The 17,070-nt window shown below is 43.2% G+C and overlaps 1 protein-coding gene across 2 annotated transcripts in view; it reads right to left on the reverse strand.

Moving 5' to 3' along the window:
* Rhbdd1 (rhomboid domain containing 1) overlaps nt 1–17,070 on the reverse strand; it is a 1,230,872-nt gene that overhangs the window by 60,631 nt on the left and 1,153,171 nt on the right. For both annotated transcript variants that reach the window (XM_052192139.1, XM_052192138.1), the window contains exons 4-5: nt 2,756–2,844; nt 853–909 (exon numbers count right to left, since the gene is read on the reverse strand). In XM_052192139.1, the coding sequence (XP_052048099.1) occupies nt 853–909; nt 2,756–2,844 (146 nt within the window). The remainder of the gene's footprint in view (nt 1–852; nt 910–2,755; nt 2,845–17,070) is intronic.

Below are 17,070 nucleotides of genomic sequence, written 5' to 3' on the forward strand. Positions count from 1 at the left end.
CCCACAGTACTCGTGTTCTCCTTTCATGCAGGAGCTGAATCTTCAGTTATAGGCATAATCGGCATAAAGAAGCTACATGATTAATCTGGCTGAGCTGTGTGGAAACAGGACCTTTGCAGAGTATGTAGCTCACCATCCAATCCTACTGGATTTACGATACATATACACACACATGAAATCGCATTTGTTCCTGTCTCTGGCCAATGAAATACCATGTGCTGTTACAGGACTCTTCTGTCAAAGAAGAACATCACCAGAACTGGGCTGGAGTCAAGACAGTGTTCTTGAATTCAGTTGTCAGCTAAACAAACTTTTGTTTTAAAGCTGATGTATTTTCCCAGGCTGGAATAGACAGGTTGTAGCTGAAAGCAAGTCTTAAGTATGGACAGGAAGTCCTTTCCATTTTTTGTAAAGAAATCCTGAAAAATATATTCTGTTCTTTAAGTTAAATGCTATTAAAGCCCATCTTGGCATGTCAGGGCAAGCTAGAGCCTTCCTGAATGTGGAGATGGGATAGTTGGGAATCTGTAACCCTGTGACGGATCCTCACACTCTGCCAGTGGGACTCTTGGAGAATTGGGGGTAATATGGACCTATTGTACAAAAGAGGCCTTACACCGATCAGACAATTGGACCATGGCAGAGTTACTGTCTTCCCTAATCTTCCTTAACATGCCATCTGATGTACCCTGGTTTACCAACACCCCATCCGGCTTCCCAGAAGAGTCGGGTACAGTTGTCTGCCATGTAAGCTCTACTGCATTTAAAACAAATGCAGCTTTAGGCAGCTGCATGCCCCTAAATGTATAGTTTTTAAAACGAGTGAAAACAAAGTGAACGACATGAACTTACCTGCATTATTAAAGTGGTACTGCTGTCCTGAAGGCACAGCATTGGAGACAAAAATGCCTAAACATGAAGGAAACCAACATTTAAATAGAGGTCATCATGCTTTAACAGTTAATCTCCCAACAGTCATGCAGTTCTTCATGAGAAAGCCCAGGGTCACTTCAAATGAATTTTAAACAACTGGTAAAGCAAACTTGAATTTGTTTACAGCCAAACCTTTAAGAAACCTTGGTGGAGTGAGGGGAGGGGTGTTAAAACCCTAATTTACATGCATCAGGGTTCCTTAAAGGTCCTAAGTGACTTCAGCTTCTGCAGGGCACCAGGCTTGGACTTGGAAGCCATTGTAAAACCAGAGTTGCTGTGGTGGGAAAAAGCCTTCTGCTAACAGGGATATTAAGAGAACCATATCCCTACCCTTCCTAAGGGACAGTCTCTGTCACAGGTAAACCAGACAGAGAGGCCTGGGCATACCATCAGGATGACAAGCTTCTTTCAGAAGTATAAAGCAGCAAATTACACATTCTTGGTCATTTTCTACAAGTTCCTGGGTTACTTTAGTTCTAGGCTCACTACAGATCCCTTTTCTGCTTTCACCAGAAAACAATTTACAGGCTGTTTTTCAAACTTAATTTTCTTTTGTGTCCCTTAAAAAAAAAAGTTTGATGTAAAAACACCTGCACAGAAAACAGCTATGGCCCTAAGGCAAAAAATAAAATTAATGTTATAATTGTGGGGGAAAAAATCCATTTTGAAAATTAAGCCAACCACGTGTCTAAATTTTGTAGTTTATCCACAGAAAGTTTCAAGAATCACTAAACCTAAAAATGCAGGAAAGTGGATCAAGACAATGCACCTCCCCCTTTATCAGTATTCATTGCTGAGGAGGCACTGTCAAACTGTGTGGAGAACAGCATAGTGTGGGGCCCTGTCAGCAAAGGCGGCTCCGTTGCCTCCTCAAGCTCACACAGGCTACAGTAACAGGCAAATGTGTGGAAATGGAAATCTGTGTAGATGCAGCCCAGCCTGTAAAAGCCACCCCAAAGTGGGCACAACCTGCCAATAAAGGCTGCGGGGCAGTACCCAGAAAGCTTTCAAATGCCGTGAATATCATATGGTTCTCAAGAACAACAGTCATCGGCACAAACTGTGAAAACAAATTATTTATGGTTCAAGAAAAGGTAAAATAGTCTACCAAGATTTCCCATGAATAAAAGATGAAGTATTAGAATGCACATGGCCTATAAAACAAGTGTTTGCAGAATAGTTGCCTTGCAAATCAAAATCAGTACAGTATTTTATTTTATAAAAGGGTCTGAATGCATTCACTACTAAATAAAATATTTTCATTGAATATCAATTTAGTGGGGTAGAAAACAAAGAAAAAAGGTAAGGAAAATAAAAGGCATGGTCCAAATCTCAAGAGATCAATGACATGGCTTGGCCTCCTGTGAATGGAACACCTTGCCCACCAAGGGCCTGGTGGGCATTCAGTACTTTTCAAATGACTGGCCCTCTACTTCAGTCTAGACTTGGTTTCTTTCTGTAACCTTGCCAGGCAGCCTATTAACTCAAGAAATATTATAGACAAATATGTTACTATCAAGTAATGCTTTGAAGAAAACTGTGGTTTTCTGAGAACACATCAGGGGTGAAGGTATAACTCTATACACCAGCACTGGCTCCTTAAGAATACCTTAGGATAGAAACTTGGGGTTCCATTCTCACTCGTGGAGCAATGCAGGATACTGATGGCCAAAGTTTTGTTATCTCTTGGTTTAAAGAGACATCTCAGTATGTTAGGACATTTCTAGAATAAGCCACAAGGAATCCTGAGGCTGCTTATGTGCACATTAGAGGGAAGATGAGCATCCACCTGGTGGCAGGGCAGAGGCGCTTTGTTCTGTACCTGCACATGAGTCCATGACTTTCTTCAGAGGCCCCTGTGTGTACATCAGTCCAACGAGAATGCCAGCCAGATGCCCAGCAAAGGAAGTCCTAGGAGGGAAGAGAGCCTTTGTGAGTCTTTGCTCTGCTGCTGATTAGAGATATTCTGTCTTCTCATTAGCCCAGTGTGTGTCAGTTAGTCACAGTCTGCACGCTCTGTCCCACACCAAGCCTCTTATGCTGAGCAGCGTTTAACTCAGCCCAAAGAACATTTCCTACCTTAAAAGGGGGGGGGGCAAACAAACAGGACAGTGACTACTAATGTCACACATTTAAGCTGCAATGTCCTTCTTTAAATCTACTTGTGTCTCCACTGTGGAAGTCTTCTGTCAAGACAAGCCATTAAATGATTTCCAGTTCTTCTCTGAGCAGAGAAATCAGAAGAAATCAGTTTTCTCTGCTCAGAATTAAGTCTGGACCGCCCAGCCATTGGGAGGGACAGTGTCTATCTGTGTCCCCAGCACAGCAGACAGTTGCATGTTCATGCCTGACTGACTGGTAGAGGAACTGGCCACCAAAACTCAGGACAGATGCCCCCATGTGCCACCACATCTAGTTTCATAAAGATTTTCCTGCCATTCTGCAAAGACAACAACAAAAAAGACTGCAAGCTTAAAAGATGGGTCGGGTGTTGGCTGGTACTCTACTCTCTGTGGGATTACCACATTAAATCTGGCTATCACTTATAAGATAAAATGTATTTTCAGATGCATATCTCCATCAAGGCAGTAGTACTTTTAGAGGCCTGTGGTACTTCCAGGTTGGTCGTGGGCTGGGGACTATGTTTCTCTCAGCCCACATTTAAAATTCCTGAGGATTTCCTGAACTGAGCATTCTACTACTGAGATGGCTGAGTTTGCCAGCTGTCTGGAACCATCTGAACACGCACAAATGTGCACATACCCCTTCGCCTTAAACTGGCCTTTCCTTGGGTCTCACTTCCATGTAGTTGGTAAGCTCCATCTTGTGAGACGGCACACCCACTGAAGCCTTTCTGCTCCTTCCTACCCTAGCTATGTGTGCTGTATGAGTTCCTGACAACACTTGTGTGGAAAAGCTCACCGCTGGATAAAGGTGAGTACCAGATAAATACACGCTGAACAAGCCAAAGCAACTCAGCTCATGTGCCACCTGGAGCTTCCTCGCCAATGAATCCCACAAGTAGCAGTTGCCCAGCAAGCAAGTCCCCCTTATTGCCTTCCCGGCATCCTCTGGCTTCCGTACAGAACACCAAGCACACTGCAGTTCTTGCCTTGGCCATCTCTGCCCTTCAGCCTCAGGACCCACCACTCATCTCCCCACATGCAAACACTCCCGGGGACCTCTAGTTCACGTGTAACTGCACCTCTGTCAGAAACCATGAACTCCCTCCGTCCATTGCCTGCCCTCAGGGCTGTTCCTTCTCCCTCATTGTAACACACACCCAGCTACACTCATTGGCTAAGAGGGCTCTCATTTTTATCAAGGATCCCCATGGTATTTACGACCTGATAAAAATATGGGATTCGTCATGTGTTTTCCACGTTGTGAGAAGGTCAGGAAGAACTGAACTTCTTGTTAGGATGCTCCCACCTGTGTTCGTGTTCATTTACTCTCTACTCAGCCACCACCACCAACAACACAACCACCTAGTTAGAAGTGAGAAAGTGGGAGTTTAACGTACAAAATGAAACTAGTTTTGATTTCCAAAAAAAAAAAAAAAAAAAAAAAATGATTTCAATTTAACTGAAAAGAACTTAATTCTAAAGAATCAGTGATTTTGAAAGCCTTTTAAGCCGAGCTTCATGGTGAATCATATAGATAGAAAATAAAATAAGAGAGGGTTTCAATTTAAAATCCAACCTATTAGACAATTAATCTTAAATCTCATTTACAGTTTGGAGCACAATACAGTAAAATGAATTCCTTATCTTTATAATGGGTTTTCAGAAGTTTAAGTCATAATCTAATTGCTCTCATATAATTAAAATAGAAAGACCACACCGCATCATCCAGCAAGCATGAGCAGTGACACAAAGGTCCTACCACAAGAAAATTAGCTGTGGTTATTACTCCACTGCTATAAGGAAGTGTTCATTGTTAAAGTCAAAAGAAGAGATTATCATCTTACTCAGACCTGGGAATCTCACACCACACTCAAAAGGGAAAACTGCCCACAGAGGAAGAAATGTAGCTTGTCTTAAGGAGTACTGTGACTCTTCGTTGCAGCTTGTAACCATTCACTATATCATCACCTTTCACTTGATGACAGGGGTACCCTGAGTGGAAGAGACTGAGCTGGGAGCTTACCTTTGGGAGAAGAAGAGAGCCTTGGAATTTGGGAAGGGAGACAGGAGAATCTTCAGATATACCCTTTCTCACTGAAAGCACAGTGTTATGACTGTCCTAGTTACTAACTATCCTTGGTGCTGAGACAAAATTCCTGCCTGAAGCGACTGAAGGAAGGGAAAGCTTATTTTTGCTCAGACTTTGAGAGAACAGACAATCCATCCCCAACTCTTCCATAATAGTCCCTAAGTTCTGTCCAATGTTTGGCTGAGGGTCTCTGCATCTATTTCAATTAGCTGCTGGATAGTCTCTGAGGATGGTTATGCTAGGCTCCTGTCATGCATGTCCTTGTGGGTCTGAGTTACCTTACTCAGGATGATATTTTCTAGTTCTATCTATTTACCTGCAAAATTCATGATGTCCCTGTTTTTTTTTAATAACTGAATAGTATTGAATTGTATAATTGAACCACATTTTCTGTATCTATTCTTCAGTTGAGGGACATCTGGGTTGTTTCTACCTTCTGACTATTACAATTAAGACGGCTATGAACATAGTGGAACTTGTGTCCTTGTGGTACAGTGGAGAATCATTTGGATATATGCCCAGGAATGGTATAGCTGGGGCTTCAGGTAGAACTATTTCAATTTTTCTGAGGAACAGCCAGATTGATTTCCAGAGTGGTTGTCCAAGTTTGCACTCTCAGCAGCAATAAGTGCTCCCAGCAGCAATGGAGGAATGCTCCCAGCAGCAATGGGGGAGTGCTCCCACCAGCAATGGAGGAGTGCTCCCACCAGCAATGGAGGAGTGTTCCTCTTGCTCTACATCCTGGAGAGCATGTCCTGTCGCTGTGTGTTTGACCTTAGCCATTCTGATGGGTGTGAAATGAAATCTTAGGGTCATTTTGATTTGCATTTCCCTGGTGACTAGGGACCTCAAAAGAACTTCTGACCTCATGTTACTTACTTTGTTCTCAGTTCTATGTGGAAATTGACATCACCAACCTGGAGCGAAAGTAACTGATTACAAGCAGAAGAATCTCAGAGGCTAGCGTCATGCCAAGGTGGTTATATGATAAATTGGAAAAACACTGGGATACTACTTCATAGCTATGATCGCACACTCGAGAGCTGGAGACAGGAGGTCTTCCATGAGTTTAGCCTGGGTTACAGAAGAGTCTCAGACCATCCTAGGCTACAAAGTGAGACCTTGTCTCAAAAGCAAGCATTAAAACAATAGTAACCAAAAAAAACCAAACCAAAACAAAACAAAAACAAAAACAAAAAACAAAAACGAACTGAATAAAACATTTTCTCAGAAATCAAATCACTGCAAAAGGCAGCCAATTATGACAAGTGCTTGAGTTAATTGTCTGGATTCTTTGTTTGGTCCGTCGCTGCTGCAATGGTATCATTCACATCTAGGTTCCCTTTCCCTCTTTGCCAAAATGTAACTTTAAGCAATTCTTTCAGCTATTGTTTGAAAATGAAAAAAACAAGACAAAACAATCTTCTTTGGGTCCAGGCATCCTAAAAGTTCTTTATTTTAGCAATGTCTGCTTGATGCCTGATATAAGATCGACTATTGCTGCTAATCAATGGAGACAGCCACCCCCTCCATAAACAATCTGTCTCTCCTTCCACCTGTGAAGATCTTCTCTTTATGCTGGGCATGTGGTCACAACACCACCACCATTTTAGCTCTACATTTGCTTTATTTAACCTGCTTACAGTTTTCTGTGCTTTTTGATATTTAAAAATAATAGGTAAAATCCCAGCCATGGCTAATTTTTGAGATGTGTAGCTGTTGTATATTTGTTGATATGTATTTACTTGGGTATGTGAAAGAAAAAAATAAAAGATGACAGGTCAATAACATTACATATGACCTACTAGAATAATGATGATGGAAAGGGGACTTTTGAACAAAATTAAGATACTACAGACTTCGGTTGTGTCGATATACAGAAGGCACTAGTACCAATGTGTTATTTCCTTTGCAGCAAATCTCCATAAACTAATTGCTGCCCTGTAAGAGGACATGTGTAAGGCTGAGCTAAATTGTTATGTAAAAACACTCCTGTTCTCATGCACCTCTGTTAAAGTATCAAAACCTGAAGCTCTGATTGAAAGCTATGACAAGCTATAGAAGTCCTCCCCTGTTAAACGGCAAATTCTCTCCACAGTTACAGTGTGTTGTTCTCAAGCAAGCAGGAAAAGCATATTATTAGTCAAGATGCTGTCTCATGGCGTGAGTAGAGATGATGACATCACTGAGGACAGGAGCTGATGAAGACACAGTGCTGGACATGGTAAGGGAAGGGCTGAGGGAAGGGGCCTGCCGTCCTTGACATAATTCCTCCTGTTAAAGCTATTAGCACCAACTGGGGATCGAGCTGATCAGAAGCTCTGGGGCTCAGGGAACTGAATAAGTGGTCTCGGGTTAGCAGCTCCTGGGCATGACAGTGAGGGTTTCTGACAGTTCTGAATATTAATGACACAGGAGAATATTTTACTGTTTCTTTCCAAGATAAACTGTCCCCAAATGGTCTATTTTCTGTTCTTGATGTCTTCCCTGACCACTTAACCAGCATGTATTTTTTGGCCATGGAATGTGGGAAGAACTTAGGCTGTGAATAGCTTTACTGTGGCCCCCTATGACCTTCACCTATACAGTAGCTCCCTTTTGATGTTTTCCAAAGGAGGGAGCTACACAGGCCCTGCTGTCTGCTTTGTTTTATTCAACACAGTGCCGGCTGGAGAAGTGGGACTGGCAACAGACTAAGGGCCAATCAAATGTGATCTGCATAGAGATAAGGGTCTACAGAGAGCCAAAGGGAGACTACTTGGAAGGTGAACTAGAGGAGCAATGGGTGAAAATGAGGAAAGAATAACATATATGTAGTTTGCATGGGAATGGCCCCTTCCCACTCATGTTTGAATGCCTGGTCACTAGGGAGTGACACTATTAGGAGGTGTGGCCTTCCTGGAGAAGTGTGTCACCGGGGGTGGGCTTTGAGGTTTCAGAAGCTCAAACCAGGCCCAATGTCTTGTCTGTCTCTCTCTTCCTGCTGTCTGCCTATCCAGACGAAGAACTCTCATTCTCTAGCACAGTGCCTGCTTGCGGGCTGCCATGCTTCCCACCATGAGAATAATGGACTGAACCTCTGAACCTGTAAACCAGTCTCAAATTAAATATTTCCCTTTGTAAGAGTTGCTGTGACTCACTGATAAGTGGATATTAGCCTAGAAACTTGGATTACCCAAGTCATAATCCACATATCAAATGATGTCCAAGAAGAACAGAGGAGTGGCCCCTGGTTCTGGAAAGGCTCAGTGCAGCAGTACTGAGAACCAGAAACTGGGAAGTGGGAAGGGGTGGATGGGAGAACAGGGGGAGGGAACAGGGCTTATGGGACTTTCGGGGAGTGGGGAGCCAGGAAAGGGGAAATCATTTGAAATGTAAATAAAAAATATATCGAATAAAAAAAAAAGTTGCTGTGGTCATGGTGTCTCCTCACAGCAACAAAAGGCTGACCTAAATCAACATACATGTACAAAATCATAATATATATTGTTTAGTATGGTAACTACAAGACTACTAAAATAGGAGTCCTGCAAAGGTAGAAAGGCCTTTCTAAGATCACAGATGATGCTTGGAAACTCCCTAGCTGGAAATTCCATCTGCCTATGCCAGGTGACAGGATTAATTCCTTAAACTGGGTCAATAAGAAATTATTCATTTACTCAAATATTTATCGACTGACTACCGTATAAACAAGATAAAACAGTCCCTGTCTCCTGAAGCTTATAATCTACTGGGGCGGGCAGAAAGATAAATGGAAAGGTAGAAAGACAGACAGACACAGAAACTGTAAATTGTAAGTATAAGAAAACAGTTTCCTTTCCACGGGGTCATTTAAGTGACACTGTAGGATTGGGAGCTGGCACTCACAGGTAGTATACTAGCTATATATATATATATATATATATATATATATATATATTTTTTTTTTTTTTTTTTTTTTTTTGAGAAAATGCTTCCCAAAGATTAGGCTGTAGGCAAGCCTATAGGACATTTTTTAAATTAGTGGTGGGGGAAGGGTCCAACCCATTGTGGGTGGAGCCATCCCTGGGCAGGCGGTCCTGGGTTCCATAAGAAAGCGAGCTGAGGGAGCCAAGAGGAGCAAGCCAGCTGGTAATCAGTACTCCACCATGGCCTCGGTGTCAGCTCCTGCCTCCACGGTCCTGTCCAGTTGAAGTGCCTGCCTTGGCTTCCACCAATAGACTGTGACTCATTATATATTAAAACTATGCCAAGAAAGTTCTCTGTGTTTACATAAAAAGTACAATCAAGGTTTTGGCTAAAATAAACATTAACAGGTTTTTTACCTGTACAAGTCTCTCAACTGAATATAAGTGTAAGGGGAATAAGTGTGCACAAGCATGCACACACGTGGGGCCATTCTGGTAGGGGCTGTCCTGCAAGCTGTAAGACAGATAGTACCTTTGGCCCCATTGCAACAAATGCCAGTGGCTCTTCTACTAATTGTTATGACAGCTAAAAAACAACCCTGTACATTTCCAAAACCACCATCCCGATGGAAAACACTAGCTTACGACCTGGAATATGCTTATTAAATGTTTATTTTAATTCATGACCTTTAATCATGAGACCTCAAAAATGTTTCTTCTAAAGCATTTCTCATGTGAATATACCGTGCCCAAATTCCTAGAATTCTTGGTAACGCTACAACATATTGAACTGATATACAGAAAACGCCCCCCTGTAACTGAATCGCACATGGGTATGGGAATGTCTGAAAGAGGCTGTGATCACTTCTACAATGTGCTCTGGTAGTGTAAACTCGGCTTGGCACGAGGACATGTTCTCCCATCTGCTCTCACTACAGACAGAAACACTTCTGGAGCCCACATGACTGAGTCTTTTTCCCATCACCTCCAGAAAGTAAATGTAAAATGAAAAAAAAAAAAAAAGAGTAGGATTGTTTACAGCCTGATCTTCGCATGTGCTACTGAGATGAGGCCAACAGATGATATTCTCATAAGCGCAGCCCTTTGAAGGGATTTTCAGAATGAGCAATGACTGGTCCTTTGGTACCTGTGTTTTGCTGCAGCTGCAGGAAGAAGCTGACATCCATTAATGGGAGTTCAAGATGATGGGGCAACAGAGACAGATCCAACAATGGGGCGGTGGCAATGATTTCTGCATTCCCACTGCACGCACGGTAACATGTGTGGGTAAGTGGTCTTTCTCAGGTCCACATCTTGATCTGCTGGTTTTCAATTCTAGCTGTATGTGTGACCCTCATGAAGAGGTTTCTCAAGTAACTTGGACCTTGGTGGTGTTTTGTTTGTCATTTTTGGTGTTGTTTTTACCACCCCTACTTACCCAAGGTGATTCTAATGTATTAAAGATTGTTATCTTAACCCCAAATTCTAATTCCCCTGGATAGGTATCAGCTGATATATTAGGCCAGTTAAAATATTTTAAGAGTTGCCAAGACTCTACACTTCATAAATTACTGCATAGAAATGACATCTGTTTCTTTTCCTGCTAAGTTGGTTTTATTGAATGTATTGTATTGTTACATGAGTAGGTATAACTTGGCAAATGCCTGTAAGGAAACATGAGCTTACTTCAAAAGATTTACAAGTTCTTTGGAGAATCTAGTAAGAGGCTAGAGGAATGGCCCTGTGGTTAAGGGGATTTTTGTTTTTACAGAGGTGCAGCAGGTTCAGTTTAAAGGGCTTACACAATGGCTCACAAGCAGCTATATCTCTAGTTCCAGGGCGCCCGATGTTCTCTTCTGGTCCCTGGGCACTGCAAACATGTGGTACACATACAAACATGCAAGGCAGAGTGAAGGGCTTATCAAGAGCTTAGGGCCAGGGACATTCATGCATGGAGTGACGAGATGGGGGCCAAGAATAAGGAGACGCAGAATAAAAATAAATACATTTCAAGGAAAACACAAGTCAGTTTACTCATTTGATAAGGCAGCTTACTCATACATACAAGAATCACGAGGGACAAGAGGGTGACCATGGGTAGTTTGAGAAACCTCCAAATGCACATATCTATCCAAAACCTGAGAAGCAAACTGAACTAAAAGTTTAGCCTAAATTTTCAGCAAAAGCAAATTCTGATTATAGTTATATCAAGAATGATTAAAACTTTTAACTATGAAAATTGAAATATCCTATTATATGACTCAGAGATCTAGGCATACCATCCATCGATATCATATTATGTGTCCTTAACAGCCTTATTGGTGTATCCGTTAATGTTAAACAAGAATGTAGACCCCTAAGTTATAAGGTTCTGAAAGCTGTCTATTAGAGCAGAATGTGCTTCTGCAATGCTGCCTGCCACACTGGACATCTACTAAAGGTGGAGGCAATATAATCCCCTGTGTGGGCTCAAATCAGAGCACTGTCAATCAAAGAAGCAGCCCCACCTCTCGAGGGCCATGAGGAACAGTGTCCCTTATCCCCCTTCCTGCAGCTAGAGCACAGGCATGTGTCCTACAACTGGCCAGCCTGATAGCTATGCTTTATGTACAATGTTAATCTAGTGACGAGATCAGTGGTCAACTGGGACAAGTGCCAGCTCTGGAGGTTTCTCCTCCCTGGTCTTTCAGTATTCTTACCAGTAGCAGAGATACTCTACCGCCTTCTAGTCAGTCCTTCTGTGGTTAAGTGGGCCAGAGAGGATGCCAGTGCTCTATCTGCTTGAACTGGTAGTCTTGTGAAGATGCAGGGTGAGAGCTCATAGTCACCTCTGTCTCTCTAGTGAGGGCTCTTCTGAGAGTGAAGGTGAGGTAGGCTGACTTCGACATGTCTCCTTAATTCCTTATCCCCATCTCTTCACTCTATGCATGAATGTTTCTGGCCCTGAGCCCTTGATAACCCCTTCACTCTGCCCATGAACGAGACCAGAGAATAACAGAATAAGACCTGTCACTTTTTTTCCTTTTTTGTTTGTTTGTTTTTCGAGACAGGGTCTCTCTGTGCAGCCATGGCTGTCCTGGAACTCTGTAGACTAGGCTGGCCTCGAACTCAGAAATCCACCTTCCTCTGCCTCCCAAGTGCTGGGATTAAAGGCATGTGCCACCACTGCCCAGCTGTCACTTTCATAATTATGTTCCCTCGGACTGCAGTATACGACTAACCAGAAAACTCTTCTTTGGAAGGAGTTGGTATACTGGAACCCATCCTAGAGATGAAAAACTAAAAGTTGCTTTCAACTGACAATGAGGCTCAGCCCAACAATCCATGAGGAGGCAAACTCTTCTGAAAGCCACAAGGGCTGGAAGACAATCCATTCTGAATCATGCCTCCATGCGAGACATCAGTGCTGACTGTCACATGATCTACAGCCCTGTGAGACAACCTGACATGTGGATAAGGCATGTCCAGGCTCCTGAGTAATAGAAGTGGATATGACAAGTGAGTGTCTCCTAGTCTGAGAGTACTTGTCACTTAGCAGCAGATAACCAATACAGTAGAGCCAAGTGGTAGATAATGGAGTAGAGGTCCAGACCTGTGGGGTCTGTTTGAGCCTCTCAACCATATTATATCGGAAATACCTGGAACCCTAGTTCCGCTGGCAAGCTTAATTATACAGAGCCAACAGTCATCCTCTTGTTTAATCAAGTTCATGGGGTTTTCTTGAGTTGTGGCAAAAAGAATCCAGGCCAAAATGAGAAAGAAGACATAGCAAAGAACCGTTGAGTCTCAGAAAGGATTCTGGTGTACACTGCGTTCAGTTCCTATGTAGGCTAAGACTCCTGGGAGACTTAGAGATGGTACCACACGGAAACAATACCCAAGGCATCGATGCTGCTCCCATCATCCCACGGCTGGCCCTCATTGGTGAGACACGGTGCAAAGGCTCATGTATGGGGTATAGTAAGAGTCATTCTGCACAAATGGGGGAAATGCATGTGAAGGAATCCTCTGGAGCAGTGGATGCACCAGACGGCAGATCACAGCTCCTCACTTTGGGACCCCACTTCTAAGTATGGCCTCTTTTCAAGAGCTCTTTAACATCCACATGTAGAAAGTTGTTAGCAGATCATTTCCAAAGGAGCCCACAACTGATATGCTACCAGAAAACCTCTGTGCGCTCACTGGCCTGAGCTTCATCCATCAACCCTTCCACCAGGACCCATAAATGTCAACACACAGACACTAACATGGTAGTGGCATTTTCTAGGTTACCTCTCAACAAGCTGCAGCCTGAAGACAATTACCATCCCACTTTACTGATAAGGAACTAAATGTAGAAAGTTGCCCCAAGCAAGGAGGCTGAGAGAGAGCCAAAAAATGGGTGTGGCACTCAGAACAGGGGCTCTGAAAGGGGAAATTTTACTAGTAAATCCATGCCTGGAGGCTAAGGAAACACCCTTTGCGGCCGAGGCTGGATTTGCAGGGCCCCAGGAGACTTTAATTTGGATTTACAGTCTGTATAGAGAAACAAGAAAACAACCACAGTGATGACAATCAGTCACAACTGTTCATGTCACTCAAGTCTAACAATATCATGCTCACATTTTTGAAACAGAAAACACTTCCAAAACATAATCTACTCTGCTGATCTGCATTCTTCAGCAAAATGTTTCAAAAAACAATACATGGCTTCTACAACTCCTCTTTGATAGGGTGTCTTTAATCACCATCACAGTTTTCTACACCTGTTTCTGACATTTTACTGTTAGGTCTTAGCGTAACCTTAGAAACAATTACATAAAAAAAAAAAAATCTAAGAAATCCAGATCAAAAGGTAGCTGGGGCAGCAGTCATTAAAACGAGCACTGAGAAGGCCCTGGAGCTACTTGTAGCATGGAAGGAAGACCCTACATTCACCAGCCCAGTGTCTCCCACTGGGTGGCAGTGGCTTGGGGTCTGTGTGACAGAGCTGGAGGAATGTGGAGTGTTACTGCACACAGTGTGTGCTAAACAGTGCATGACCAGCGTGTGCTGATGGCTCTCATGCAGTGTACCCTGAGACACACCAGGGTAGAATTTATAGATCTTGATGAATTCTTAACAGTTTCTTAGAGCAATCCCTTAAAGTTAAGTGCAGCAATACTCAAAGTTTTCAGCACCGTGTTTGAAGACCAGTGCATTCCACTTCGCTCTATCTACCAATTCTCTCAGTGGGTTTCAGTCACTTGCCAAGCCCTAAGAACAGACATGAAATATTCCATATGCAGATCATAGAGATGTCCCGTTACTCCTGAGTGTGACCACTCCCATTCTTATCCACAGAAAACACCCACAGTCATGAGCAGGAAGCTCTGAGAAAAAAAGTCCTGGCCTTCAGAAAACCAGTGCTTTGCTACTCTTTGGCAGGAGGAATGTGCAGTATTACACTTTCCACTTAAGAGTTTTCACAGGAGGGGGAAAAAGGCTTTCTTTGTCACACCTTAAAAAAAGAAATGGGACAGGAAGAGAAGAGAACGGTGATTAATGAGCCAACGATAAATGTGGCTCGAACTCCCGGGACCTGCGAGCGCCGCTTTCCCACTGCTGTTCAGCTCTTGAACGCGGGAGTGACTTTTGATTAGCTCTTTTCCAGGGGAGCTCAGCCACTAAGAGGGAGCTGGCGAGCACTGAGCAGTCCACTGCTCACTCCAAGTCAACTATCTCCTGTGTCTACCCAGTCTGCACTTCTGAAGCTGCAGCATTCAGAGGAAACAGAGGAGAGGCAGCCACCACGGCACAGACATCGAGTCAGTCAAAGCAGACAAGACCTGCTGTTGGGAGCCTAGCTCTTTGTTTGTCCTATGCAGTTTCTGTTGGAATGACAGGACCACAATTCGTTAAAGGGAAAAGATGACCAGCAGCAACAAAAGCCCATTCACACTGGTTATTGGGACCTGACGGATGGGAGGCAGAGTTCATTTTTAATTCATGGTACCTTCCTGTTTATGTAATACAAAAGAGGACTGCAAGTTTATAAAGTCATTTCGGCTGCCTAAATAGTGCTGAATTATTTAAAACTCATTTGAAACACACACACAGACACAAACCTCTGACAGTTTTTAAAATACTGTTTGACAAGAGCATTCCAGCATCTATAAAAGTGTGTGCTGCAAGAGCAGATTTTGTGCACACTGTCTTTCATTAGCAAGTCCGAGTTATTTTTACCCATGGTGCATCACACCTTACAATGCTGCTTTAGAGAAATGGGGGGGGGGGGGGGGAAGGAAGCCTCTGCCCAGAGTTCAAATCCCTCAGTATCTATTTATACCACCTTCTAAGTAAGAGGAATCGGTTCACCAAAGTTCAAAAGTTAGGAAGCCCAGGCGACATTCCCTGCAAAGGCACAGAGCCATGAACAACCGACACCAGGACTGAGTGCTGAATAAAAACTCACGGAATAAAACCCAAAGTGCAACTCTGAAGGAACCTGAGGATCTGGTTGAAAAACAGCAATTATACCACACATCAGGGACACACCAGGGTTGTGAGAAATGACATTCTAGCCTTTGAATCATGAAAACTCAGTGACACTTTTTCTTTACAAGGAAAAAAAAAGAGTTTTGAGTAATAGGTGTCTAAGTGTTTTAAAGCAGTGTGAGATATCTTAAAGCAGCAAACCGTATTCGCAGACAAAAATACAGCCCTCTCTAAAATAACCAGTCTCCTCCCTATCTATGGAATTTATAAACGAAGAATTACACTTTTAAAAAGATTCATTGCCAGGCAGTGGTGGTATATACCTTTAATCCCCCACTCAGGAGGCAGACGCAGGCAGGTCTCTTGTGTTCCAGGCCAGCCTGGTCTACAAAGTGAGTTCAGTACAGCCAGGGGTACACTGAGAAAGCTATCTAGGGTGACAGCTTGGCCTTCAAAACTATTTCCTGAAGTTTTCCTTCTGCTTTTTCTTTCTTTTAAGACTTTTTGCTTTACTGTTTTGCTTGCATCTCTGGACATGTACTACGTGCATCGCTGATGCCTACAGAAGTTAGAAGACATTGAATGCCCTGGAACCAGTGTTACAGATGGTTTGAGCTGCTGTGTGGGTTTTAGGAACTGAACTCGAGTTCTCCGTAAGGGCAACAAGTGCTTTTAACCACTGAGCCATCTCTGCAGGCCCGCCCACCTCATTTTCTGGATAAAAGTGTGCCACAGGTGTGTTCACTTGATTCATCTTTTCCTTCCTTCCTTCCTTCCTTCCTTCCTTCCTTCCTTCCTTCCTTCCTTCCTTCCTTCCTTCCTTCCTTCCTTCCTTCCTTTCTTCCCTTTTTTTAAGATAAGGTTTCTCCGTGTACCCCTGGCTGTACTGAACTCACTTTGTAGACCAGGCTAGCCTGGAACACAAGAGACCTGCCTGCATCTGCCTCCTGAGTGGGGGATTAAAGGTATATACCACCACTGCCTGGCAATGAATCTTTTCAAAAGTGTAATTCTTCGTTTATAAATTCCATTATATTTGGCTATTGTTTTGTTAAATTTTGTGTTTCTCTGCATTTGACCAATTGTTGTTTTCTGTAACTGTCTGTCTGCTGCAAAGGGAAGCTCCTTTGATGAGTGATGAGGGCTACACTTACCTGCGGGTGTAAGAATAAGTTTGGAATGCAGTTAGCAGTTATACTGGGCTAGCAAAGTGGTGGTACTGAGTTCTCCTCTAAGATCCGTGACCCTGGTGGCTGGCTAGATTTCTAGTACCAGGAATAATTCTCCTTCTGTTGAGTAGCTAAATACAGTTATACAGTTGTTAGTTATTGCCAAGCTATAAGCACGAGTATTGCACTTCTACTGATATCGAGCCGTGCTGGTCACTGTCGTTCACAGGTGTCGTAGCTGGGTAGGACTTTTAGTTGCTTTCCTTCCATGGTAATCTGCATAGTACTTTCTGGGACTATCTAGACCCCAGAGAAGAGACTTTCAGGCCAGCTCTAGCTCAAAATCTCCCGTGTCTAAAGTGTGTGGTGTCTTTAGCAATAGGGACTATACTTCAACCGAGGGCAATGGT

This window comes from Apodemus sylvaticus, chromosome 9 (genome assembly GCF_947179515.1).
Source record: "Apodemus sylvaticus chromosome 9, mApoSyl1.1, whole genome shotgun sequence".
NCBI lineage: Eukaryota > Metazoa > Chordata > Mammalia > Rodentia > Muridae > Apodemus > Apodemus sylvaticus.